The following is a 27,899-nucleotide window of genomic DNA, read 5'->3' on the forward strand; positions in this document are numbered from 1 at the left end:
CAGGAGCCCAGCTGGTAAGGAAGAAACAAAATGCCAGCCACCTGGAAGCTCGGAAAGGACTAGACCCTATAATAAACCCTTTTTGGAAGGTGGACAGTGAAGGGAACGTCAATCAGAGTTCAATGCTCCAATGCTACTGGTGAGAAAACCTCACTCTCCTGAACACAGGTTGGTACAGGGTTGAAGGGGAGTGAATGTGAGAACTCCAGACGTGCACCCTGTGGTCCCGAATCCGTATCCCCTCCTCGCCTCGGTCCCGGACAGTAATACTGGTTTTACAGGGCTGCATTTGAAAGATGCTTTCTTCCGTATACCGGTGGTCGAGCAGAGCCAGACTGTTTCTGCTTTGGACTGGGAAAACCCGACCACCGGGCGGAAGATGCAGCTCTCTTGGACGGCCCCTCCCCACGGATTCAAAACCAGCCCCACGCTCTTTGGTACCAGAATGAGAACGGTGGCGCAGAGAGTACAAAACCATAATATTGTTGCAATCTGTGGACAATTTACTAATTGATCTGATCGCTCTGAGGAGGGTTTAGAGGCCACACGCAGTTTCCTCAGTTTTTCTGGCATTGCTGGCAGCGGTTGGGCATCTCCCCGGGGTGGATCCGCTGGTGCAAGATGAGTGTTTGCTTCTGAGTAAAGGATTCCCCACAGTCAGAGCAGGAAGAAGGTTTCTCTCCAGTGTGGGTCCTCCGATGTGTGGAAAGGCTCGAGCTGTGGCTGAAGCACTCCCCACACTCCAGGCACTTGTCCGGTCTCTCTCCCTTATGGACCCTGTGGAGGGAGATGAGGCTGGAGAAGTCCTTGAAGGTCTTCCCGCAATCTGGGCACTTGTAGGGTCGTTCTCCTGTGTGATTTCTTTGGTGACGTCTCATGCTGTTACTCCAGCGGAAGATCTTCCCACACTCGGGGCATTTAGAGGTCCCCCGCTTGGCGTGGGCCACCGGCTTGCTCGTGGCTGCATAGGTGTTCTTCACGCCATCCCCTTGTCCCGTCAGTGTCTGCTCCTCCTTGCTCTCCAACTTCTCCTCCAGCACCGGGGCTGCTTGTCCTGGCTCCAGCTGGGTGCTCGGTGCCTGCAGGAGAAAGACAAAGCCTTTACCCCAACTCAGGAACCCCCCTGCAGCCCTGCAGCAAGGAGGTTCTTCCAGGGCAGCTCCATTCCTTGGAGGTCTCCAGTCCAACCTCCTGCTCCCAGCAGGACCATCCCCACCGCTAGTTCAACCCAACCTGGGGACAGAGCAAATCCATCCCCAGGGCCATCTCCCAGCCCAGCACTGCTGCCACGCTGGGAGCGGGAGTCCCAGCACAGCCCCACCACGTGCTTCTCCAGGCCATCCCCACCCACAGCTCCCCCAGGGACTGCGACATCTCATGCTAAACCCCCCCTAAGGACTCACCATTGTGAAGGGCTTCCTGATGCCTCCTGAGGTGATAGCTCTGCTGGAAGCTCTTCCCACAGTATGAGCATGGGTACGGTCTCTCTGGATCGTGGGTGCATTCGTGCTTCATTAGGTCTGAGGTAAGGGAGAAGCGTTTCCCACTCATGGTGTAGACAAAGTGCTTCTCCTTGGTGTGTATCTTCTGGTGACTAAGGAGGTATCCTCTCAGTGAAAAGCTCCTCCCACAATCCCAGCACTTGTAGGGCTTCTCTCCTGTGTGGGTCCGTAGGTGATAGGTCAGTTTGCTCCTGTACATGAAGACCTTCTCACAGTGCTCACACTTGTACTTCTCCCTGGAGCTACTCCATGGATCGGTTGAGGCTTCCTGAGAGTCTTCAGCGTACGTCCCTTTGAAAGAGCTTTTTCGGGGTCTTCTTGGTCTGTGGCTCCCTTGCGTATCATCTGGCTGCTGTTGGCCATCGTGCTCCACGTCCACCGTGGGGCTCTGGGGCTGATATTCGGGCCCTTGCAGCATCCCCCTCTGCTCTTCCCTGGGCTGGCACTGCTCCTCCTTCTGCTTGTCTGTCCCAGCCCCTGTGGGGAGACCAAAGGGGCTCAGCTGGGGACTCTTAAGGGACATGAAAGCAGGCACCTACTCCAGCAGCTCCCGCCCAGACCAGTACCACCCAGTACGGTGCTGCCAGTGGCTGGAGCCCCTCTAGCATTGGTGAGTGCGTAAAGTCACAGGGGCTGTGTGTGTGCTGGGTGTAGACTTAAAGGTGTGAGGGTTGTGTTTGTGTGTGGGTGTGCACAAGCACGTGTAGAAATGGGGGATGTAAGTGCACAGGTGCCCATGGTGGGCGTGGGGGTGTGTGTGCACGCGTATGTGTGCATGTGTGTGTGTGTGTCCACTCTTCGTTCTTCAGCTCCACTTCCATCCCTCCCGCTCCTCCATTCTGAACCCTACTCCACCACGCCTCCCCCACTCCACACCAACATCCACCCTTGGTCCCCATTTTCACCCACCCAAAACTCCCCCCGTGAGGGCCAGGGATGGAGATGGGGCAGGTCGGGATGGGGCAGAGTCAGGCTCTTGCCTGCTCCCACCCACTGGGGGTGAACCCGGGAGGAGGAAAAAAGAGAAAAAGTGAGAAAACCCGTGGGTGGAGGTAAAAAATGATTTGTCAGGAGGAGACTGGAGGAGGCCATCACTCACCCTTGCCCAGAGGGAGATGGATGCCCAGCCAGTTCCTCACTGAAACCTGGACAACCCCCACCCGCAAACCCCCTCCTCTCCATTTTATGGATGAGCACGATGCCATACGGGGTTAAGGCCCCTCCAAGGACTCACCATTGTGAAGGGTTTCTTGATGCACTCTGAGGTGAAAACGTTGCAGGAATTTCTTCCCGCAGTGCGAGCAGGGGTACAGGCTGTCTCCTTTGTGAGTTTGTTTGTGTCTAATGAGGCTTGAGCTATTGGAGAAGCGTTTCCCACACGTGATGCAAGGAAAGGGCTTCTCCTCGGAGTGTGTCATCTGGTGACGCAGGAGGTGCCAACTTCTCCTGAAGCTGTTCCCACAATCCTGGCACTTGAAGGGATTCTCACCAGTGTGGGTCCGTTGGTGACAGTGCAGGCTTGTCTCGCAGGCAAAGTTCTTCCCACAGTGCTCACACTTGTACTTCTTCAGCATCCCCCTCTGCTCTTCCCTGGGCTGGCACTGCTCCTCCTTCTGCTTGTCTGTCCCAGCCCCTGTGGGGAGACCAAAGGGGCTCAGCTGGTGCCTCTTAAGGCACATGAAGAGCAGCCACCTACTCCATGTCTCTGCCTGCTCGGCTCCCTCCCTTCCCTTCTCCTCCTTCTCACACCCCACATGGCCTTGCCCGTTAGCGCCATGTTGTGCTTTGAGCCCCGAGGCCTGGGGGATCTAGAGAAGGACGGGGTGTGTGTGTGTGTGTGTGTGACACCCCCGTTATGGGCTCGAGCGACAGACAGACTCCATCGGGGAAGGAAGAAAGAACAGCCATCGAATTTGAACACCCCCACCCCCACCAATGTACCAATGCGACAGAGCAGGACAGTGAGAAATACAACCACATCTTCAAAACACCTTCACCCCAAATCCCTTCTTCCTGGGCTCAGCTTTGCTCCCCATTTCTCTCCCTCCTCCCCCCACTGGATCATCTCCATCCCTTACTATGCGAGCTGACTTTTTGGTATATTTGGTTTTCTGTATCGGGGCGACTGGTACTGGCGCTGCCTGTCCCCCTGGCCCAGCTGCTGTACCAGCAGGTTCACTTTCAGATCCTGCAGCCCTTTCTCCCCCTTGGGGGCAGTGAGTAGTGTTAAAGATGACACGGTAAGCATGGGCAAGTTCCCAGCACATCGCAGCAAGTTGTGTCTCCTGGGGCAGCACACCTTTTCCAAACAATCCACCAGTTTATCAGGACTCTGCATTTGTTCGGGAGTGAAATCCCAGAACACTGGGGGTGACCACTGACCCAGGCACTTGCCCATCTCTTCCCACACACCTTGCCACTCCCAACTATCTGCCCAAAACAAGGTCCAGCAGACCTTCAGAAAGCATTGTGCTGCAAGAACACTGCCCTGGATGCTGCAAGGATAGCTAAAACTCTCAAAAACCGAGAGGATCTCTTCCCCTGGCTCACCCACAGAGGGGGTGAGGCCCCTAACAAAAGCCCAGGCAGCAAACAGGTACCGGTTCACCCCCACGAGCAGTGACACAAGCATATTATAAGCAGTCTGCAGCCAGTACAGCAAAACAAGACCCTTGACACATTTTCCACTGCCAACAAACATCAGCACTGGGAACACACAGTGGATAGAAGGATTAATCCAGCCCCACCACGCAAGCAAATTGGGCAGCACTGCAAACGTTCCTTATCAAACAATACAAACAGAAACAGAGAAATAGCACCTAACAGATTGCTCTAACACACTCTGGTCAGGGTTTGTCTTTTTTTTGTCCTTATCTCAAACCTCTCGTGCCCTACGTTGGGCACCAAAAAAGGCTGTGGTGGTTCAGGCCCTGCTGGGACCTGAGACCACGCTGCCGCTGCCCCTCCCTCACCCTTGGACCGGACGGGGCAGGGAGTGAAATACAAACCCTGGGGTTGAGATAAGGAAAAATTAATACAACAGTGCAACAACAACAAACCGAACAACAACAACAACAACAACAGTGATAACAATGAACAGAACAAGAGATATACCGCACGGATACAGCAGTGAGGGGACCGACCCGGACAAAAGTCGTCCCTGCTCTTCCCGAGCTTGGGCGCCTGGACCTGACCTCAGTGTGGTATTGAATAACCCGGCTAGAGCTGCCTCCCCACTGCTGGGAAACTTAACCCTATCCTAGCTGAACCAGGACAGATGCCCAGCCTGTTCCTCACCAAAACCTGGCCAACCCCACCCGCAAACCCCCTCCTCTCCATTTTATGGATGAGCACGATGCCATACGGGGTTAAGGCCCCTCCAAGGACTCACCATTGTGAAGGGCTTTTTCATGCCCTGTGAGGTGAGAACGTCGCCGGAATTTCTTCCCGCAGTGCAAGCAGGGGTACGGTCTCTCTCCTGTGTGAGTTTGTTGGTGTCTGATGAGGGTTTTGCCATTGGAGAAGCTTCTCCCACACGTGGTGCAGGGAAAGGGCTTCTCCTTGGTGTGTGTCATCTTGTGATGCTGGAGGTCCCCACTTCTCCTGAAGTGCTTCCCACAATCCTGGCACTTGAAGGGCTTCTCTCCCGTGTGGATCCATTGGTGATATGTCAGGTTGATCCTCGAGCCCAAGACCTTGCCACAATACTCACACACGTACTTCTTGTCTCTGGAGCTACTCGGTGGTTGGGCTGCGCCTTCTTCAGAGTCTTCAGCAGACATCCCTTTGAAAGAGCATTTTTGGTGTTCTCTTGGTACCCCATCCTTCCTCTTCCTCTTCCTCGTCCTCCTCTATCCCTCCCCCATCCCTCCTCCTTCTTCACCTTGGACCAGCACCCACCCTTCATTCCCAATTTCACATGTCCAAATATCTCCCCACCCACCCCGGGTGGGCTTCCCACAATCCTGGCACTTGAAGGGATTCTCACCAATGTGGGTCCGTTGGTGACGTCGCAGGGCCCAGTTCCAGGCGAAGACCTTCCCACAGTGCTCACACTTGAACTCCTTCTGTCTGGAGGGCCTCTGTGGTTGGGTTGTGGCTTCTTGAGAGTCTTCACCATACGTCCCTTTGAAAGATCGTTTTCGGGGTCTTCTTGGTCTGTGGCTCCCTTGCGTATCATCTGGCTGCTGTTGGCCATCGTGCTCCACGTCCACCGTGGGGCTCTGGGGCTGATATTCGGGCCCTTGCAGCATCCCCCTCTGCTCTTCCCTGGGCTGGCACTGCTCCTCCTTCTGCTTGTCTGTCCCAGCCCCTGTGGGGAGACCAAAGGGGCTCAGTTGGGGGCTCTTAAGGCACATGAAGAGCAGCCACCTACTCCATGTCTCTGCCTGCTCGGCTCCCTCCCTTCCCTTCTCCTCCTTCTCACACCCCACATGGCCTTGCCAGTTAGCGCCATGTTGTGCTTTGAGCCCCGAGGCCACCTGAGCCCCACCCAGATGCTCGATCACTCCTTCCCCCACAGAGATGGATATGAAAAAATAAAACCAAAGGCCAGGAGGGATCCAGACAAGGACAGGGGATGGACAACTCCCCCGTTATGGGCTTGAGCAACAGACAGACTCCATCGGGGAAGGAAGAAAGAACAGCAATCGAATTTGAACACCCCCACCCCCACCAATGTACCAATGCAACAGACCAGGACAGTGAGAAATACAACCACAGCTTCAAAACACCTTCCCCCCCCATCCCTTCTTCCCGGGCTCAGCTTTGCTCCCCATTTCTCTCCCTCCTCCCCCCACCGGCGCAGGGGGCAGGGATGGGGGTTGGGGTCAGTCCATCACCCGTTGTCTCTGCCGCTCCTTCCTCCTCAGGGGGAGGACTCCTCACACTCCTCCCCTGCTCCGGCGTGGGCTCCCTCCCACGGGAGACAGTCCTCCACGATCTTCCTCCCACGTGGGTCCCTCCCAGGGGCTCTGGGGGGGCATCTGCTCCCCCGTGGGTCTTCACGGGTGCAGGGCAGTCTCTGCTCCAGAGCACCTCCCCCCTCCTGACGTCCTTCCTCTCCCTCGATGTTTGCAGAGGTATTTCCCTCCCACCCTCCTCCTCTTTCTCCTCCGCCTCCCAACTTCTCTTTTTTAAATCCCTTATCTCAGACCACAACACCATTGCTAATTGGCTCGGCCTTGGCCAGGGATGGGTCCAACTTGGAGCCGGGGGAGCTTTGAGCATCTTCTCCCATGAGCCCCCCCTGTAGCCCCCTCCCCTGCTCCCAACCCCTCCACACACAAACCAGCACAACAGGCTGCAGCCGGGTGGGTTCTGAGCCCCGGGCAGGGGGTGCTGAGCTCCCCGAGAGGCGGCAGAAGGTACCTGCCTGTACCCTGCCTGTACCCTGCCTGCGGTACTGGCAAGGGGGTGTGGTGCTTTAGGTGCTGCTGGGACCCGAGACCATGATGCCGCTTCTCCTCCCCCACCCTCGGACCGGACAGGGCAGGGAGTGAAATACAAATCCCGGGGTTGAGATAAAGAAAAATTAATACAACAGTGTAACAACAACAAACTGAACAACAACAACAACAACAACAGTGATAACAATGAACAGAACAAGAGATATACCGCACGGATACAGCAGTGAGGGGACTGACCCGGACAAAAGTCGTCCCTGCTCTTCCCTCACTTGGGAACCCGGCCCTGATCTCAGCGTGGTATTGAATAACCCGGCTAGAGCTGCCTCCCCACTGCTGGGGAGACTTAACCCTATCCTAGCTGAACCAGGACATACCTGCTGGGGGTGATCACGGGAAGGGGGAACAAAGAGAAAAAGTGAGAGAACCCGTGGGTGGAGGTAAAAAATAGCTTGTCAGGGGGAGACTGAATGAGGCCATCACTCACCCATGCCCACGGGGAGATGGATGCCCAGCCAGTTCCTCACCAAAACCTGGCCAACCCTCACCTGCAAACCCCCTCCTCTCCATTTTATGGATGAGCACGATGCCATACGGGGTTAAGGCCCCTCCAAGGACTCACCATTGTGAAGGGCTTTTTCATGCTCTCTGAGGCGAGAACGTTGTGGGAATTTCTTCCCACAGTGCGAGCAGGTGTACGGTCTCTCTCCTGTGTGAGTTAGTTCGTGTCTAATGAGGTTTGATATATCAGAGAAGCATCTCCCACACGTGGTGCAGTGAAAGGGCTTCTCCTTGGTGTGTGTCCTCTGGTGACGCAGGAGGTACGCATTTTTCCTGAAGTTCTTCCCACAGTCCTGGCACTTGAAGGGCTTCTCTCCCGTGTGGGTCCATCGGTGATATCTCAGGTTGGTCCTCCAGCCAAAGACCTTCCCACAATACTCACACATGTACTTCTTGTCTCTGGAGCTAGTCGATGGTTGGGTGGTGCCTTCTTCAGTGTCTTCAGCAGACATCCCTTTGAAAGAGCATTTTTGGTGTTCTCTTGGTACCCCATCCTTCCTCTTCCTCTTCCTCGTCCTCCTCTATCCCTCCCCCATCCCTCCTCCTTCTTCACCTTGGACCAGCACCCACCCTTCATTCCCAATTTCACATGACCGAAAATCTCCCCACCCACCCCAGGTGGGCTTCCCACAATCCTGGCACTTGAAGGGATTCTCACCAGTGTGGGTCCGTCGGTGACAGCACAGGCTGTTCTCCCAGGCGAAGACCTTCCCACAGTGCTCACACTTGAACTCCTTCTGTCTGGAGGTCTTCTGTGGTTGGGTTGTGGCTTCTTGAGGGTCTTCAGCACACGTCCCTTTGAAAGAGCATTTTCGGAGACTTCTGGGTCTGTGGCTCCCTTGTGTATCATCTGGCTGCTGTTGGCCATCGTGTTCCACGTCCACCGTGGGGCTCTGGGGCTCCTCTTCGGGCTCTTGCAGCATCCCCCTCTGCTCTTCCCTGGGCTGGCACTGCTCCTCCTTCTGCTTGACTGTCCAAGCCCCTGTGGGGAGACCAAAGGGGCTCAGTTAGGGGCTCTTAAGGCACATGAAGAGCAGCCACCTACTCCATGTCTCTGCCTGCTCGGCTCCCTCCCTTCCCTTCTCCTCCTTCTCACGCCCAGCACAGCCTTGTCTGTTCGTGTCGTTTTGTGCTTTGAGCCCCGAGGGCACCTGAGCCCCACCCCGATGCTCCCTTCCCCTTTCCCACCGGAGATTGGGTGAAAAATTAAACCAAAGGCCAGGGGGGATCCAGATAAAGACAGGGGAAGGACGACTCCCCCGTTACGGGCTTGAGCAACAGACAGACTCCATCGGGGAAGGAAGAAAGAACAGCAATCGAATTTGAACACCCCCACCCCCACCAATGTACCAATGCAACAGACCAGGACAGTGAGAAATACAACCACATCTTCAAAACACCTTCCCCCCCCATCCCTTCTTCCCGGACTCAGCTTTGCTCCCCATTTCTCTCCCTCCTCCCCCCACCGGTGCAGGGGGCAGGGGATGGGGGTTGGGGTCAGTCCATCACCCATTGTCTCTGCCGCTCCTTCCTCCTCAGGGGGAGGACTCCTCACACTCCTCCCCTGCTCCGGCGTGGGCTCCCTCCCACGGGAGACAGTCCTCCACGATCTTCCTCCCACGTGGGTCCCTCCCAGGGGCTCTGGGGGGGCATTTGCTCCCCCGTGGCTCTCCATGGGTGCAGGGCAGTCTCTGCTCCAGAGCACCTCCCCCCTCCTGACGTCCTTCCTCACCCTCGCTGTTTGCAGAGGTATTTCCCTCCCACCCTCCTCTATCTCCTCCTCCTCCCAACTTCCCCTGTTTAAATCCCTTATGTGAGACCACGACGCCGTCGCTAATTGGCTCGGCCTTGGCCAGGGGCGGGTCCGACTTGGAGCCCGGGCAGCTTTGAGCATCTTCTCCCAGGAGCCCCCCCTGTAGCCCCCTCCCCCGCTCCCAACCCCTCCACACACAAACCAGCACAACAGGCTGCAGCCGGGTGGGTGCTGAGCCCCGGGCAGGGGGTGCTGAGCACCCCGAGAGGCGGCAGCAGGTACCTGCCTGTACCCTGCCTGTACCCTGCCTGTGGTACCGGCAAGGGGGGGACACCCAGGAGTGCTGCGGGTTATGGGGGGCGGCTCAACGTGGATTCTCCATCCCTCAGGGAAATCCCTGCAGGGAAGGGGGGGCTGTGCATCTCCATCGCTGGCCCTCTCGGGGGGTGGGGGGAGTTTCGGGGGGCGCTGTGAAAGTTGGGACCAAGCGTGGGTGCTGGTCAAGTGTGAAGAATGCGGAGGAGCAGGGGAGGAGTAAGGCTGGAAGAGGGGGGGGGGAGGAGGAGGAGCAGGACGATGAGGAGGAGGGATGAAGGTTGAGCAGAAGGAGGAGGGATGGAGGAGAGGGAGGGATGGAGGAGGAGCACGACCAGCAAGAGGGGACACACACACACAATCGGCCGTAATTAAGCCGGGGACGGGAATAGACCGCGACTGCCGACTCAGTTGAAGACCAAGAAGCCGTGTCCCCCCTCACCTTTGAGTTGGGCCACAAGAATTACAAGACACTCTACGCTGACATCGCCACGAGGCGCGTTGTTAACCAGTGAGGGAGAAAGCGATAAGAAACCGGCCCCGGTCACTACAGTCCCGGTGTCTCCGTGTGGTCTGAAGTGTAGAAATCCAGGGAAGTTCTTTGGGGCGGGGCGCTGGCCGGGGGGAATTACCACCAGCCCCCAGCTCTGCGCCCACACGGGATAAATCAATCCCTCTGCTCGGGGTGTGTGTTGGCGTCTGGCACCGGGGGTGAACGACCCCGCTTGTGGGACAACAGTCCTGGGGACCAGATGGGACCGCGCTGACAGCCTTGCCCAGTTCATCTTCTGGTGTACAAAAAGGTGCATTAGGAAACTCCTTTTGGGTACCAAAATGGGAGCTACTACTTCCCAGGAGACACCTCTCTGCTCTCCTCTAGGAGGCATCCTGAGAAATGGGAATAAAGTAGGAGGCGATTCCCATGACTAAATGTAAGTTACAGCGGTGTTGTAATCAGTGGCAGCCACAACATCAACTGGAGGATGGGGAAAAATGGCCTGAAAATGGAACTTTACAATATAGAACTGTGTTGCAATTACTGTTGATTTGTCACAGAAGTGAGAAATGGGATGTAGCTGCCCCTGTTGATTTGTCTTTTGTTTAATACGTGATCACAAAACTTGTCAAAATGTAAATGCCTGATATCTGAGGCTGCTGGAAGGTATGTATGAGCAGAAAGTGTTAATGTTTCTAAAGAAAAAGGGATGTTGTAAAAGTTGTGAACCTTGAAAAGTAAAAAGAATGTGTTAAGGGTGGTGGGGAGGCTGAGGACGTGCAGACGTTGGTCCCAAAAGGGAATCTGGTGAATTTAAAACAAAGGCACGAAAAAAAGAAATCCCAGGAAGAAGAATGTGACTCTGGAAAAGATGGAGCTAAAAGCAGGAGCCCAGCTGGTAAGGAAGAAACAAAATGCCAGCCACCTGGAAGCTCGGAAAGGACTAGACCCTATAATAAACCCTTTTTGGAAGGTGGACAGTGAAGGGAACGTCAGTCAGAGTTCAATGCTCCAATGCTACTGGTGAGAAAACCTCACTCTCCTGAACACAGGTTGGTACAGGGTTGAAGGGGAGTGAATGTGAGAACTCCAGACGTGCACCCTGTGGTCCCGAATCCGTATCCCCTCCTCGCCTCGGTCCCGGACAGTAATACTGGTTTTACAGGGCTGCATTTGAAAGATGCTTTCTTCCGTATACCGGTGGTCGAGCAGAGCCAGACTGTTTCTGCTTTGGACTGGGAAAACCCGACCACCGGGCGGAAGATGCAGCTCTCTTGGACGGCCCCTCCCCACGGATTCAAAACCAGCCCCACGCTCTTTGGTACCAGAATGAGAACGGTGGCGCAGAGAGTACAAAACCAAAATATTGTTGCAATCTGTGGACAATTTACTAATTGATCTGATCGCTCTGAGGAGGGTTTAGAGGCCACACGCAGTTTCCTCAGTTTTTCTGGCATTGCTGGCAGCGGTTGGGCATCTCCCCGGGGTGGATCCGCTGGTGCAAGATGAGTGTTTGCTTCTGAGTAAAGGATTCCCCACAGTCAGAGCAGGAAGAAGGTTTCTCTCCAGTGTGGGTCCTCCGATGCGTGGAAAGGCTCAAGCTGTGGCTGAAGCACTCCCCACACTCCAGGCACTTGTCCGGTCTCTCTCCCTTATGGACCCTGTGGAGGGAGATGAGGCTGGAGAAGTCCTTGAAGGTCTTCCCGCAATCTGGGCACTTGTAGGGTCGTTCTCCCGTGTGATTTCTTTGGTGACGTCTCATGCTGTTACTCCAGCGGAAGATCTTCCCACACTCGGGGCATTTAGAGGTCCCCCGCTTGGCACGGGCCACCAGCTTGCTCGTGGCCGCATGGGTGTTCTTCACGCCATCCCCTTGTCCCGTCGGTGTCTGCTCCTCCTTGCTCTCCAACTTCTCCTCCAGCACCGGGGGTGCTTGTCCTGGCTCCAGCTGGGTGCTCGGTGCCTGCAGGAGAAAGAGAAATCGATTGCACTAAGCCATCCCCACCCACAGCTCCCCCAGGGACTGCGACATCTCAGGCTAAACCCCGCAAGGCCTCACCATTGTGAAGGGCTTGCTGATGCCTCCTGAGGTGATAGCTCTGCTGGAAGCTCTTCCCGCAGTGTGAGGATGGGTACGGTCTCTCTGGATCGTGGGTGCGTTTGTGCTTCATTAGGTCTGAGGTAAGGGAGAAACTTTTCCCACTCGTGGTGTAGACAAAGTGCTTCTCCTTGGTGTGTGTCCTCTGGTGACTCAGGAGGTGTTGTCTCAGTGAAAAGCCCCTCCCACAATCCCAGCACTTGTAGGGCTTCTCTCCTGTGTGGGTCCGTAGGTGATAGGTCAGTTTGCTCCTGTACATGAAGACCTTCTCACAGTGCTCACACTTGTACTTCTTCTCCCTGGAGCTACTCCATGGATCGGTTGAGGCTTCCTGAGAGTCTTCAGCATAAGTCCCTTTGAAAGAGCTTTTTCGGGGTCTTCTTGGTCTGTGGCTCCCTTGCGTATCATCTGGCTGCTGTTGGCCATCGTGCTCCACGTCCACCGTGGGGCTCTGGGGCTGATATTCGGGCCCTTGCAGCATCCCCCTCTGCTCTTCCCTGGGCTGGCACTGCTCCTCCTTCTGCTTGTCTGTCCCAGCCCCTGTGGGGAGACCAAAGGGGCTCAGTTGGGGGCTCTTAAGGCACATGAAGAGCAGCCACCTACTCCAGCAGCTCCCACCAAGACCAGTACCACCCAGTACGGTGCTGCCAGCAGCTGGAGCCCCTCTAGCATCGGTGAGTGCGTAAAGTCACAGGGGCTGTGTGTGTGTTTGTGTGTGCTGGGTGTGGACTTGAAGGTGTGAGGGTTGTGTTTGTGTGTGGGTGTGCACAAGCACGTGTAGAAATGGGGGATGTAAGTGCACAGGTGCTCATGGTGGGCGTGGGGGTGTGTGTGCACGCACGTGTGTGTGTGTGTGTGTGTGTGTCCACTCTTCGTTCTTCAGCTCCACTTCCATCCCTCCCACTCCTCCATTCTGAACCCTACTCCACCACAACTCCCCCACTCCACACCAACATCCACCCCTGGTCCCCATTTTCACCCACCCAAAACTCCCCCCGTGAGGACCGGGGATGGAGATGGGGCAGGTCGGGATGGGGCAGAGTCAGGCTCTTGGCTGCTCCCACCCACTGGGGGTGAACCCGGGAGGAGGAAAAAAGAGAAAAAGTGAGAAAACCCGTGGGTGGAGGTAAAAAATAGTTTGTCAGGACGAGACTAGAGGAGGCCATCACTCACCCCTGCCCAGGGGCAGATGGATGCCCAGCCAGTTCCTCACTGAAACCTGGACAACCCCCACCCGCAAACCCCCTCCTCTCCATTTTATGGATGAGCAAGATGCGATACGGGGTTAAGGCCCCTCCGAGGACTCACCATTGTGAAGGGCTTCTTGATGCTCTCTGAGGTGAGAACGTTTCAGGAATTTCTTCCCACAGTGCGAGCAGGGGTACAGGCTCTCTCTTGTGTGAATTTGTTTGTGTCTAATGAGGGTTGAGCTATGGGAGAATCTTCTCCCACACGTGGTGCAGGGAAAGGGCTTCTCCCTGGTGTGTGTCCTCTGGTGACTCAGGAGGTTCCCATTTTTCCTGAAGCTCTTCCCACAATCCTGGCACTTGAAGGGCTTCTCTCCCGTGTGGGTCCATCGGTGATATGTCAGGCTGCTCGTCGAGGCCAAGACCTTCCCACAATACTCACACACGTACTTCTTGTCTCTGGAGCTACTCGGTGGTTGGGCTGCGCCTTCTTCAGTGTCTTCAGCAGACATCCCTTTGAAAGAGCATTTTTGGTGTTCTCTTGGTACCCCATCCTTCCTCTTCCTCTTCCTCGTCCTCCTCTATCCCTCCCCCATCCCTCCTCCTTCTTCACCCTGGAACAGCACCCACCCTTCATTCCCAATTTCACATGACCAAATATCACCCCACACCCCTGTGAGGGCTGGGGATGGAAATGGGGCAGGTCGGGATGGGGCAGGGTTGGGCTTTTGCCTGCTCCCACCCGCTGGGGGTGAACCCGAGAAGGGGGAAAAAGAGAAAAAGTGAGAGAACCCGTGGGTGGAGGTAAAAAATAGTTTGTCAGGAGGAGACTGGACGAGGCCATCACTCACCCCTGCCCAGGGGGAGATGGATGCCCAGCCAGTTCCTCACCAAAACCTGGACAACCCCCACCCGCAAACCCCCTCCTCTCCATTTTATGGATGAGCACGATGCGATATGGGGTTAAGGCCCCTCCGAGGACTCACCATTGTGAAGGGTTTCTTGATGCTCTCTGAGGTGAGAACGTTGCTGGAAATTCATCCCACAGTGCCAGCACGTGTACGGTCTCTCTCCTGTGTGAGTTTGTTTGTGTCTAATGAGGTCTGTGCTTTCGGAGAAGCGTTTCCCACATGTGGTGCAGGGAAAGGGCTTCTCTGTGGTGTGTGTCCTGTGGTGACGCTGGAGGTTTCCAATTGTCCTGAAGCTCTTCCCACAATCCTGGCACTTGAAGGGCTTCTCTCCCGTGTGGATCCATTGGTGAGATCTCAGGTTGGTGACCGAGGCCAAGGCCTTCCCACAATACTCACACTTGTACTTCTTCTCTCTGGAGCTACTCGGTGGTTGGGCTGCGCCTTCTCCAGTGTCTTCAGCAGACATCCCTTTGAAAGAGCATTTTTGGTGTTCTCTTGGTACCCCATCCTTCCTCTTCCTCCTCTATCCCTCCCCCATCCCTCCTCCTTCTTCACCCTGGACCAGCACCCACCCTTCATTCCCAATTTCACATGCCCAAAAAGCTCCCTACCCACCCCAGCTGGGCTTCCAAAAATCCTGGTACTTAAAGGGATTCTTACCAGTGTGGGTCCGTCGGTGACGGCGCAGGCTGTTCTCCCAGGTGAAATCCTTCCCACAGTGCTCACACTTGTACTTCTTCTGTCTGGAGGTCCTCTCTGGTTGGGTTGTGGCTTCTTGAGGGTCTTCCGTGGGCTGGCACTGCTCCTCCTTCTGCTTGTCTGTCCCAGCCCCTGTGGGGAGACCAAAGGGGCTCAGTTGGGGGCTCTTAAGGCACATGAAGAGCAGCCACCTACTCCATGTCTCTGCCTGCTCGGCTCCCTCCCTTCCCTTCTCCTCCTCCTCACACCCCGCATGGCCTTGCCCGTTAGCGCCATGTTGAGCTTTGAGCCCCGAGGGCACCTGAGCCCCACCCAGATGCTCCCTTGCCCCTTTCCCTCCAAGGATTGGGATCAAAATTAAACCAAAGGCCAGGGAGGATCCAGACAAGGACAGGGGAGGGATGACTCCCCCTTTATAGGCTCGAGCAACAGACAGACTCCATCGGGGAAGGAAGAAAGAACAGCAATCGAATTTGAACACCCCCCCCCCCCACCAATGTACCAATGCGACAGAGCAGGACAGTGAGAAATACAACCACAGCTTCAAAACACCTTCCCCCCCCATCCCTTCTTCCCGGGCTCAGCTTTGCTCCCCATTTCTCTCCCTCCTCCCCCCACCGGCGCAGGGGGCAGGGATGGGGGTTGGGGTCAGTCCATCACCCGTTGTCTCTGCCGCTCCTTCCTCCTCAGGGGGAGGACTCCTCACACTCCTCCACTGCTCTGGCATGGGCTCCCTCCCACGGGACACAGTCCTCCACGATCTTCCTCCCACGTGGGTCCCTCCCAGGGGCTCTGGGGGTCATCTGCTCCCCCGTGGGTCTCCATGGGTGCAGGGCAGTCTCTGCTCCAGAGCACCTCCCCCCTCCTGACGTCCTTCCTCTCCCTCGCTGTTTGCAGAGGTATTTCCCTCCCACCCTCCTCCTCTTTCTCCTCCTCTTCCCAACTTCTCCTTTTTAAATCCCTTATCTCAGAGAGTGATGCCGTCGCTACGACTTGGAGCCCGGGGAGCTTTGAGCATCTTCTCCCAGGAGCCCCCCCTGTAGCCCCTTCCCCCGCTCCCAACCCCTCCACACACAAACCAGCACAACAGGCTGCAGCCGGGTGGGTGCTGAGCCCCGGACAGGGGGTGCTGAGCACCCCGAGAGGCGGCAGCAGGTACCCTGCCTGTACCCTGCCTGTACCCTGCCTGCGGGACCGGCAAGAGGGTGTGGTGCTTTAGGCCCTGCTGGGACCTGAGACCATGATGCCGCTTCTCCTCCCCCAACCTCGGACCGGACAGGGCAGGGAGTGAAATACAAACCCTGGGGTTGAGATAAGGAAAAATTAATACAACAGTGTAACAACAACAAACCAAACAGCAACAACAACAATAACAACAACAACAACAGTGATAACAATGAACAGAACAAGAGATATACCGCACGGATACAGCAGTGAGGGGACCGACCCGGACAAAAGCCGTCCCTGCTCTTCCTGCGCTTGGGCGCCTGGATCTGACCTCAGCGTGGTATTGAATAACCCAGCTAGAGCTGCCTCCCCACTGCTGGGGAGACTTAACCCTATCCTAGCTGAACCAGGACAGATGCCCAGCCTGTTCCTCACCAAAACCTGGACAACCCCCACCTGCAAACTCCCTCCTCTCCATTTTATGGATGAGCACGATGCCATACGGGGTTAAGGCCCCTCCAAGGACTCACCATTGTGAAAGGCTTCTTGATGCCCCGTGAGGTGAGAACGTCGCCGGAATTTCTTCCCGCAGTGCAAGCAGGGGTACGGTCTCTCTCCTGTGTGAGTTTGTTGGTGTCTGAGCAGGGTTTTGCTATTGGAGAAGCGTTTCCCACACGTGGTGCAGGGAAAGGGCTTCTCCTTGGTGTGTGTCATCTTGTGATAGTGGAGGTCCCCACTTCTCCTGAAGTGCTTCCCACAATCCTGGCACTTGAAGGGCTTCTCTCCCGTGTGGATCCATTGGTGATATGTCAGGTTGATCCTCGTGCCCAAGACCTTCCCACAATACTCACACACGTACTTCTTGTCTCTGGAGCTACTTGGTGGTTGGGCTGCGCCTTCTTCAGTGTCTTCAGCAGACATCCCTTTGAAAGAGCATTTTTGGTGTTCTCTTGGTACCCCATCCTTCCTCTTCCTCTTCCTCGTCCTCCTCTATCCCTCCCCCATCCCTCCTCCTTCTTCACCCTGGAACAGCACCCACCCTTCATTCCCAATTTCACATGCCCAAAAATCTCCCCACCCACCCCGGGTGGGCTTCCCACAATCCTGGCACTTGAAGAGATTCTCACCCGTGTTGCTCCGTTGGTGACGTCGCAGGGCCCAGTTCCAGGCGAAGACTTTCCCACAGTCCTCACACTTGAACTCCTTCTTTCTGGAGGTCCTCTGTGGTTGGGTTGTGGCTTCTTGAGAGTCTTCACCATACGTCCCTTTGAAAGAGCATTTTCGGGGTCTTCTTGGTCTGTGGCTCCCTTGCGTATCATCTGGCTGCTGTTGGCCATCGTGCTCCATGTCCACCGTGGGGCTCTGGGGCTGATCTTCGGGCCCTTGCAGCATCCCCCTCTGCTCTTCCCTGGGCTGGCACTGCTCCTCCTTCTGCTTGTCTGTCCCAGCCCCTGTGGGGAGACCAAAGGGGCTCAGTTAGGGGCTCTTAAGGCACATGAAGAGCAGCCACCTACTCCATGTCTCTGCCTGCTCGGCTCCCTCCCTTCCCTTCTCCTTCTCAAACCCCACATGGCCTTCCCTGTTAGCGCTGTTTTGTGCTTTGAGCCCCGAGGGCACCTGAGTCCCAACCAGACCCTCCCTTGCCCCTTTCCCTTCAGGGATTGGGAGAAAAATTAAACCAAAGGCCAGAGGGGATCCAGACAAGGACAGGGGAAGGGATGACTCCCCCCTTAAGGGCTCGACCAACAGACAGACTTCATCGGGGAAGGAAGAAAGAACAGCAATCGAATTTGAACACCCCCCCCCCCCACCAATGTACCAATGCGACAGAGCAGGACAGTGAGAAATACAACCACATCTTCAAAATACCTTCCCCCCCCATCCCTTCTTCCCGGGCTCAGCTTTGCTCCCCATTTCTCTCCCTGCTCCCCCCACCGGCGCAGGGGGCAGGGATGGGGGTTGGGGTCAGTCCATCACCCGTTGTCTCTGCCGCTCCTTCCTCCTCAGGGAGAGGACTCCTCACACTCCTCCCCTGCTCCGGCGTGGGCTCCCTCCCACGGGAGACAGTCCTCCACGATCTTCCTCCCACGTGGGTCCCTCCCAGGGGGTCTGGGGGGGCATCTGCTCCCTCGTGGGTCTCCATGGGTGCAGGGCAGTCTCTGCTCCAGAACACCTCCCCCCTCCTGACGTCCTTCCTCTCCCTCGCTGTTTGCAGAGGTATTTCCCTCCCACCCTCCTCCTCTTTCTCCTCCGCCTCCCAACTTCTCTTTTTTAAATCCCTTATGTGAGACCACGACGCCGTCGCTAATTGGCTCGGCCTTGGCCAGGGGCGGGTCCGACTTGGAGCCCGGGGGAGCTTTGAGCATCTTCTCCCATGAGCCCCCCCTGTAGCCCCCTCCCCCGCTCCCAACCCCTCCACACAGAAACCAGCACAACAGGCTGCAGCCGGGTGGGTGCTGAGCCCCGGGCAGGGGGTGCTGAGCACCCCGAGAGGCGGCAGCAGGTACCTGCCTGTACCCTGCCTGAACCCTGCCTGTACCCTGTCTGTGGTACCGGCAAGGGGGGGACACCCAGGAGTGCTGCGGGTTATGGGGGGCGGCTCAACGTGGATTCTCCATCCCTCAGGGAAATACCTCCAGGGAAGGGGGGGCTGTGCAGCTCCATTGCTGGCCCTCTCGGGGGGTGGGGGGAGTTTCGGGGGGCGCTGTGAAAGTGGGGACCAAGCGTGGGTGCTGGTCAAGTGTGAAGAAGGCGGAGGAGCAGGGAAGGAGTAAGGCTGGAAGAGGTGGGGGGGGAGGAGGAGGAGCAGGACGATGAGGAGGAGGGATAAAGGTCGAGCAGAAGGAGGAGGGATGGAGGAGAGGGAGGGATGGAGGAGGAGCACGACCAGCAAGAGGGGACACACACACACAATCGGCCGTAATTAAGCCGGGGACGGGAATAGACCGCGACTGCCGACTCAGTTGAAGACCAAGAAGCCGCGTCCCCCCTCACCTTTGAGTTGGGCCACAAGAATTACAAGACACTCTACGCTGACATCGCGACGAGGCGCGTTGTTAACCAGTGAGGGAGAAAGCGATAAGAAACCGGCCCCGGTCACTACAGTCCCGGTGTCTCCGTGTGGGCTGAAGTGTAGAAATCCAGGGAAGTTCTTTGGGGCGGGGCGCTGGCCGGGGGGAATTACCACCAGCCCCCAGCTCTGCGCCCACACGGGATAAATCAATCCCTCTGCTCGGGGTGTGTGTTGGCGTCTGGCACTGGGGGTGAACGACCCCGCTTGTGGGACAACAGTCCAGGGGACCAGATGGGACCACGCTGACAGCCTTGCCCAGTTCATCTTTTGGTGTACAAAAAGGTGCATTAGGAAACTCCTTTTGGGTACCAAAATGGGAGCTACTACTTCCCAGGAGACACCTCTCTGCTCTCCTCTAGGAGGCATCCTGAGAAATAGGAATAAAGTAGGAGGCGATTAATGAGTTTAATAAACTACGAAATTAATTCAGAGATTCCTCTCTATGCCAGAATGGCCTTTGCCATTGCTCGGTCGAGAGTTACGTTGCAAGTTAAATGCACAATTAACCTTCTCTGAAGACTCTGCTCAGTTCCATATTCCTCCAGAGAACGCACGGAGAGCCCAGCTATGCTGGTTAACTGGGAAGAATCCTGCAAAAGAAGAGACTATTCCAGACAAATTATTAAATGTGGTAATAGCCATAGTGTGGCCATCAGGAACGCCGGGACGAGCCAAGAATGTGACTCTGGAAAAGATGGAGCTAAAAGCAGGAGCCCAGCTGGTAAGGAAGAAACAAAATGCCAGCCACCTGGAAGCTCGGAAAGGACTAGACCCTATAATAAACCCTTTTTGGAAGGTGGACAGTGAAGGGAACGTCAATCAGAGTTCAATGCTCCAATGCTACTGGTGAGAAAACCTCACTCTCCTGAACACAGGTTGGTACAGGGTTGAAGGGGAGTGAATGTGAGAACTCCAGACGTGCACCCTGTGGTCCCGAATCCGTATCCCCTCCTCGCCTCGGTCCCGGACAGTAATACTGGTTTTACAGGGCTGCATTTGAAAGATGCTTTCTTCCGTATACCGGTGGTCGAGCAGAGCCAGACTGTTTCTGCTTTGGACTGGGAAAACCCGACCACCAGGCAGAAGATGCAGCTCTCTTGGACGGCCCCTCCCCACGGATTCAAAACCAGCCCCACGCTCTTTGGTACCAGAATGAGAACAGTGGCGCAGAGAGTACAAAACCAAAATATTGTTGCAATCTGTGGACAATTTACTAATTGATCTGATCGCTCTGAGGAGGGTTTAGAGGCCACACGCAGTTTCCTCAGTTTTTCTGGCATTGCTGGCAGCGGTTGGGCATCTCCCCGGGGTGGATCCGCTGGTGCAAGATGAGTGTTTGCTTCTGAGGAAAGGATTCCCCACAGTCAGAGCAGGAAGAAGGTTTCTCTCCAGTGTGGGTCCTCCGATGCGTGGAAAGGCTCGAGCTGTGGCTGAAGCACTCCCCACACTCCAGGCACTTGTCCGGTCTCTCTCCCTTATGGACCCTGTGGAGGGAGATGAGGCTGGAGAAGTCCTTGAAGGTCTTCCCACAATCTGGGCACTTGTAGGGTCGTTCTCCCGTGTGATTTCTTTGGTGACGTCTCATGCTGTTACTCCAGCGGAAGATCTTCCCACTCTCGGGGCATTTAGAGGTCCCCCGCTTGGCGCAGGCCATCAGCTTGCTCGTGGCTGCATGGGTGTTCTTCACGCCATCCCCTTGTCCCATCGGTGTCTGCTCCTCCTTGCTCTCCAACTTCTCCTCCAGCACCGGGGGTGCTTGTCCTGGCTCCAGCTGGGTGCTCGGTGCCTGCAGGAGAAAGACAAAGCCTTTACCCCAACTCAGGAACCCCCCTGCACCCCTGCAGCAAGGAGGTTCTTCCAGGGCAGCTCCATTCCTCGGAGGTCTCCAGTCCAACCTCCTGCTCCCAGCAGGACCATCCCCACCGCTAGTTCAACCCAACCTGGGGACAGAGCAAATCCATCCCCAGGGCCATCTCCCAGCCCAGCACTGCTGCCACGCTGGGAGCAGGAGTCCCAGCACAGCCCCACCACGTGCTTCTCCAGGCCATCCCCACCCACAGCTCCCCCAGGGACTGCGACATCTCAGGCTAAACCCTCCCAAGGACTCACCATTGTGAAGGGCTTGCTGATGCCTCCTGAGGTGATAACTCTGCTGGAAGCTCTTCCCACAGTGTGAGCATGGGTACGGTCTCTCTGGATCGTGGGTGCATTCGTGCTTCATTAGGTCTGAGGTAAGGGAGAAGCGTTTCCCACTCGTGGTGTAGACAAAGTGCTTCTCCTTGGTGTGTGTCCTCTGGTGACTCAGGAGGTATCGTCTCATTGAAAAGCCCCTCCCACAATCCCAGCACTTGTAGGGCTTCTCTCCTGTGTGGGTCCGTAGGTGACAGCTCAGGCTGCTCCCGTGAGCGAAGACATTCCCACAGTGCTCACACTTGTACATCTTCTGTCCGGAGCTACTCAGTGGTTGGGTTGTGTCTTCTTGAGGGTCTTCAGCGTATGTCCCTTTGAAAGAGCATTTTCGGGGTGTTCTTGATCTGTGGCTCCCTTGGGTATCATCCGGCTGCCGTTGGCCATTGAGCTCCACATCCACCGTGGGGCTCTGGAGCTCCTCTTCAGGCCCTTGCAGCATCCCCCTCTGCTCTTCCCTGGGCTGGCACTGCTCCTCCTTCTGCTTGTCTGTCCCAGCCCCTGTGGGGAGACCAAAGGGGCTCTTAAGGCACATGAAGAGCAGCTACCTACTCCAGCAGCTCCCACCAAGACCAGTACCACCCAGTACGGTGCTGCCAGCAGCTGGAGCCCCTCTAGCATCGGTGAGTGCGTAAAGTCACAGGGGCTGTGTGTGTGCTGGGTGTGGACTTGAAGGTGTGAGGGTTGTGTTTGTGTGTGGGTGTGCACAAGCACGTGTAGAAATGGGGGATGTAAGTGCACAGGTGCCCATGGTGGGCGTGGGGGTGTGTGTGCACGCGTATGTGTGCATGTGTGTGTGTGTGTCCACTCTTCGTTCTTCAGCTCCACTTCCATCCCTCCCGCTCCTCCATTCTGAACCCTACTCCACCACAACTCCCCCACTCCACACCACCATCCATCCTTGGTCCCCATTTTCACCCACCCAAAACTCCCCCCGCGAGGACCGGGGATGGAGATGGGGCAGGTCGGGATGGGGCAGAGTCGGGCTCTTGGCTACTCCCACCCACTGGGGGTGAACCTGGGAAGGGGGAAAAAGAGATAAAGGAATAAAACCATGGGTGGAGGTAAAAAATAGTTTGTCAGGAGGAGACTGGACGAGGCCGTCACTCACCCCTGCCCAGGGGGAGATGGATGCCCAGCCAGTTCCTCACTGAAACCTGGACAACCCCCACCCGCAAACCCCCTCCTCTCCATTTTATGGATGAGCAAGATGCGATACGGGGTTAAGGCCCCTCCGAGGACTCACCATTGTGAAGGGCTTCTTGATGCTCTCTGAGTTGAAAACGTTGCAGGAATTTCTTCCCGCAGTGCGAGCAGGGGTACAGGTTCTCTCCTGTGTGAGTTTGTTTGTGACTAATGAGGCTTGAGCTATTGGAGAAGCGTTTCCCACACGTGATGCAAGGAAAGGGCTTCTCCTTGGTGTGTGTCCTCTGGTGACGCAGGAGATCCCTACTTCTCCCGAAGCGCTTCCCACAATCCTGGCACTTGAAGGGCTTCTCTCCCGTGTGGGTCAATCGGTGATATCTCAGGCTGCTCGTCGAGCCCAAGGCCTTCCCACAATACTCACACATGTACTTCTCTCTGGAGCTACTCGGTGTTTGGGCTGCACCGTCTTCAGCAGACATCCCTTTGAAAGAGCATTTTTGGTGTTCTCTTGGTAACCCATCCTTCCTCTTCCTCCTCCTCCTCTATCCTTCCCCCATCCCTCCTCCTTCTTCACCCTGGAACAGCACCCACCCTTCATTCCCAATTTCACATGTCCAAAAATCTCCCCACCCACCCCAGTTGGGCTTCCCCAAATCCTGGTACTTAAAGGGATTCTCACCAGTGTGGGTCCGTCGGTGACGGCGCAGGCTGTTCTCCCAGGTGAAATCCTTCCCACAGTGCTCACACTTGTACTTCTTCTGTCTGGAGGTCCTCTCTGTTTGGGTTGTGGCTTCTTGAGGGTCTTCTGTGGGCTGGCACTGCTCCTCCTTCTGCTTGTCTGTCCCAGCCCCTGTGGGGAGACCAAAGGGGCTCAGTTGGGGGCTCTTAAGGCACATGAAGAGCAGCCACCTATTCCATGTCTCTGCCTGCTCGGCTCCCTCCCTTCCCTTCTCCTCCTTCTCATGTCCCGCACGGCCTTGCCCGTTAGCGCCATGTTGTGCTCTGAGTCCTGAGGCCGGGGGGATCCAGACAAGGACAGGGGTTCTGTGTGTGTGTTGCTCCCCCATTAAGGGCTTGGGCAACAGACAGACTCCATCGGGGAAGGAAGAAAGAACAGCAATCGAATTTGAACACCCCCACCCCCACCAATGTACCAATGCGACAGAGCAGGACAGTGAGAAATACAACCACAGCTTCAAAACACCTTCCCCCCCCCACCATCCCTTCTTCCCGGGCTCAGCTTTGCTCCCCATTTCTCTCCCTCCTCCCCCCACCAGTGCAGGGGGCAGGGATGGGGGTTGGGGTCAGTCCATCACCCGTTGTCTCTGCCGCTCCTTCCTCCTCAGGGGGAGGACTCCTCACACTCCTCCCCTGCTCCGGCGTGGGCTCCCTCCCACAGGAGACAGTCCTCCACGATCTTCCTCCCACGTGGGTCCCTCCCAGGGGCTCTGGGGGGGCATCTGCTCCCCCGTGGGTCTCCTCGGGTGCAGGGCAGTCTCTGCTCCAGAGCACCTCCCCCCTCCTGACGTCCTTCCTCACCCTCTCTGTTTGCAGAGGTATTTCCCTCCCACCCTCCTCCTCTTTCTCCTCCTCTTCCCCACTTCTCCTTTTTAAATCCCTTATGTGAGACTACGAGGCTGTCACTAATTGTCTCGACCTTGCCCAGGGGCGGGTCTGACTTGGAGCCAGGGGAGCTTTGAGCATCTTCTCCCATGAGCCCCCCCTGTAGCCCCCTCACCCGCTCCCAACCCCTCCACACACAAACCAGCACAACAGGGTGCAGCCGGGTGGGTGCTGAACCCTGGGCAGGGGGTGCTGAGCACCCCGAGAGGCAGCAGCAGGTACCATGCCTGTACCCTGCCTGTACCCTGCCTGCGGTACTGGCAGGGGGGTGTGGTGGTTCAGGCCCTGCTGGGACCCGAGACCATGATGCCGCTTCTCCTCCCCCAGCCTCAGACCGGACGGGGCAGGGAGTGAAATACAAACCCTGGGGTTGAGATAAGGAAAAATTAATACAACAGTGTAACAACAACAAACTGAACAACAACAACAACAACAACAACAACAACAGTGATAACAATGAACAGAACAAGAGATATACCGCACGGATACAGCAGTGAGGGGACCGACCCGGACAAAAACCGTCCCTGCTCTTCCCGCGCTTGGGTGCCTGGACCTGACCTCAGCGTGGTATTGAATAACCCGGCTAGAGCTGCCTCCCGACTGCTGGGGAAACTTAACCCAATCCTAGCTGAACCAGGACAGATGCCCAGCCTGTTCCTCACCAAAACCTGGCCAACCCCACCCGCAAACCCCCTCCTCTCCATTTTATGGATGAGCACGATGCCATACGGGGTTAAGGCCCCTCCGAGGACTCACCATTGTGAAGGGCTTCTTGATGCTCTCTGAGGTAACAACGTCGCCGGAATTTCTTCCCGCAGTGCGAGCAGAGGTACGGTCTCTCTCCTGTGTGAGTTTGTTGGTGTCTGATGAGGGTTTTGCCATTGGAGAAGCGTTTCCCACACGTGGTGCAGGGAAAGGGCTTCTCCTTGGTGTGTGTCATCTTGTGATGCTGGAGGTCCCCACTTCTCCTGAATCTCTTCCCACATTCCTGGCACTTCAAGGGCTTCTCTCCCGTGTGGATCCATTGGTGATATGTCAGGTTGATCCTCGAGCCCAAGACCTTCCCACAATACTCACACACGTACTTCTTCTCTCTGGAGCTACTCGGTGGTTGGGCTGCGCCTTCTTCAGTGTCTTCAGCAGACACCCCTTTGAAAGAGCATTTTTGGTGTTCTCTTGGTAACCCACCCTTCCTCTTCCTCTTCCTCCTCTATCCCTCCTCCTTCTTCACCCTGGACCAGCACCCACCCTTCATTCCCAATTTCACATGCCCAAAAATCTCCCCGTCCACCCCGAGAGGGCTTCCCACAATCCTGGCACTTGAAGGGATTCTCACCTGTGTAGGTCCGTTGGTGACGTCGCAGGGCCCAGTTCCAGGCAAAGATCTTCCCACAGTGCTCACACTTGAACTCCTTCTGTCTGGAGGTCCTCTGTGGTTGGGTTGTGGCTTCTTGAGGGTCTTCACCATACGTCCCCTTGAAAGATCGTTTTTGGAGACTTCTTTGTCTATGGCTCCCTTGCGTATCATCTGGCTGCTGTTGGCCATCGTGCTCCACGTCCACCGTGGGGCTCTGGGGCTCCTCTTTGGGCTCTTGCAGCATCCCCCTCTGCTCTTCCCTGGGCTGGCACTGCTCCTCCTTCTGCTTGTCTGTCCCAGCCCCTGTGGGGAGACCAAAGGGGCTCAGTTGGTGCCTCTGAAGGCACATGAAGAGCAGCCACCTACTCCAGCAGATCCCACCCGGACCAGTACCGCCCAGTACGGTGCTGCCAACTGCTGGAGCCCTTGTAGAGCTGCTGAGCATGTAAGTGCGTGGGGGCGTGTGGGTGTGGGTTTGTCCGCTGTTCCTGCTCACAATCCTCTTCCATCCCTTCCCATCCTTCATCCTTACTCATCCCCCATCCCTCCTGCTTCTTCAACCTGGACCAGTGCCCACCATTGGTTCCCACTTTAATCCCCCCACCAAAACTCCCTCCACCCCCCAGGAGGTGCAGGGATGGAGATGGGTCATGTCAGGATTGGACAGGGTTGGGCTGTTGGCTGCTCCCACCCACCATGGGGGGAAGAGGAAGAACAGTGAGAATCCCTGTGGGTGGGGGTAAAAAATGTTTGACTAGAAGTGGCAGGAGGAGGATGGAGGAGGCCATCACTCACCTCTGACCATGGTGAGATGGATGCCCAGACAGTTCCTGACCAAACACCGGCCAACCCTCACCCCCAAACCCCCTCCTCTCCATTTTATTGCTGACTACAACATGATATGTGATTAAGCCCCATCCGAGGACTCACCATTATGGAGGGCTTGCTGATGCCTCCTGAGGTGATCTCTCTGCCGGAACGTCATCGCACAGTGCGAGCAGACGTACGGTCTATCTCCCGTGTGGATGCGTTGGTGGACAACGAGGTTTGAGCTGAAGGAAAAGCGTTTCCCACATGTGGTGCAGAGATACGGCTTCTCCTTGGTGTGTGTCCTCTGGTGATGCCGGAGGTACTCACTTTTCTTGAAGCTCTTCCCACAATCCTGGCACTTGAAGGGCTTCTCTCCCGTGTGGGTCAATCGGTGATATCTCAGGTTGGTCCTCGAGGCCAAGACCTTCCCACAATACTCACACATGTAATTCTTCTCTCTGGAGCTACTTGGTGGTTGGGCGGCGCCTTCTTCAGGGTCTTCAGCAGACATCCCTTTGAAAGAGCATTTCTGGTGTTCTCTTGGTACCCCATCCTTCCTCTTCCTCCTCCTCCTCCTCCTCTATCTCTCCCCCATCCCTCCTCCTTCTTCACCCTGGAACAGCACCCACCCTTCATTCCCAATTACACATGCCCAAAAATCTCCCCACCCCCCCGCGACGACTGGGGATGGAGATGGGGCAAGTCGGGATGGGGCAGAGTTCGGCTGTTGGCTGTTCCCACCTGCTGGGGGTGAACCCAGGAATTGGGAAACAACAGAAAAAGCAAGAAAACCTGTGGGTGGAGGTAAAAAATAGTTTTTCAGGAGGAGACTGGAGGAGGCCTTGACTCACCCGTGCCCAGGGGCAGATGGATGCCCAGCCAGTTCCTCACTGAAACCTGGAAAAACCCCACCCGCAAACCCCCTCCTCGCCATTTTATGGATGAGCACAATGCGATACGGGGTTAAGGCCCCTCCGAGGACTCACCATTGTGAAGGGTTTCTTGATGGTCTCTGAGGTGAGAACGTTTCAGGAATTTTTTCCCGCAGTGTGAGCAGGGGTACACTCTGTCTCCTGTGTGAGTTTGTTGGTGTCTAAGGAGGCTTGTGCTAATGGAGAAGCGTTTCCCACATGTGGTGCAGGGAAAGGGCTTCTCCTTGGTGTGTGTCATCTTGTGACACCGGAGCTCTCCACTTGTCACGAAGCTCTTCCCACAATCCTGGCACTTGAAGGGCTTCTCTCCTGTGTGGGTCCGTTGGTGACGTATCAGGGCGCTCCTCCAGCCAAAGACCTTCCCACAAAACTGGCACTTGAAGGGCTTCTCTCCCGTGTGGGTCCATTGGTGGTATATCAGGGTGATCCTATAGCCAAAGGCTTTCCCACAATACTCACACACGTACTTCTTCTCTCTGGAGCTACTCGGTGGTTGGGCTGCGCCTTCTTCAGTGTCTTCAGCAGACATCCCTTTGAAAGAGCATTTTTGGTGTTCTCTTGGTACCCCATCCTTCCTCCTCCTCTTCCGCCTCCTCCTCTATCCCTCCCCCATCCCTCCTACTTCTTCACCTTGGACCAGCACCCACCCTTCATTCCCAATTTCACATGCCCAAAAA

The 27,899-nt window shown here is 56.2% G+C and overlaps 1 protein-coding gene across 1 annotated transcript in view; it reads right to left on the reverse strand.

The window, feature by feature from the left end:
• Nucleotides 1–782: 782 nt before the first annotated feature.
• LOC141936871 (uncharacterized) overlaps nucleotides 783–27,899 on the reverse strand; it is a 68,910-nt gene continuing 41,793 nt past the window's right edge. Inside the window, exons 13-31 of the mRNA XM_074854213.1 lie at nucleotides 27,277–27,753; nucleotides 26,411–26,803; nucleotides 25,460–25,783; nucleotides 24,880–25,272; nucleotides 23,180–23,350; nucleotides 22,601–22,981; nucleotides 22,277–22,372; nucleotides 21,277–21,855; nucleotides 17,222–17,545; nucleotides 16,625–17,017; nucleotides 14,889–15,059; nucleotides 14,304–14,696; nucleotides 13,439–13,831; nucleotides 12,092–12,670; nucleotides 5,491–5,814; nucleotides 4,894–5,286; nucleotides 2,737–3,135; nucleotides 1,404–1,979; nucleotides 783–1,079 (exon numbers count right to left, since the gene is read on the reverse strand). Of these exons, the coding sequence (XP_074710314.1) occupies nucleotides 919–1,079; nucleotides 1,404–1,979; nucleotides 2,737–3,135; nucleotides 4,894–5,286; nucleotides 5,491–5,814; nucleotides 12,092–12,670; nucleotides 13,439–13,831; nucleotides 14,304–14,696; nucleotides 14,889–15,059; nucleotides 16,625–17,017; nucleotides 17,222–17,545; nucleotides 21,277–21,855; nucleotides 22,277–22,372; nucleotides 22,601–22,981; nucleotides 23,180–23,350; nucleotides 24,880–25,272; nucleotides 25,460–25,783; nucleotides 26,411–26,803; nucleotides 27,277–27,753 (6,920 nt within the window). The 3' untranslated portion in view covers nucleotides 783–918. The remainder of the gene's footprint in view (nucleotides 1,080–1,403; nucleotides 1,980–2,736; nucleotides 3,136–4,893; nucleotides 5,287–5,490; nucleotides 5,815–12,091; nucleotides 12,671–13,438; nucleotides 13,832–14,303; nucleotides 14,697–14,888; nucleotides 15,060–16,624; nucleotides 17,018–17,221; nucleotides 17,546–21,276; nucleotides 21,856–22,276; nucleotides 22,373–22,600; nucleotides 22,982–23,179; nucleotides 23,351–24,879; nucleotides 25,273–25,459; nucleotides 25,784–26,410; nucleotides 26,804–27,276; nucleotides 27,754–27,899) is intronic.

Source organism: Strix uralensis, chromosome 35 (genome assembly GCF_047716275.1).
Source record: "Strix uralensis isolate ZFMK-TIS-50842 chromosome 35, bStrUra1, whole genome shotgun sequence".
Classification (NCBI taxonomy): Eukaryota; Metazoa; Chordata; class Aves; order Strigiformes; family Strigidae; genus Strix; species Strix uralensis.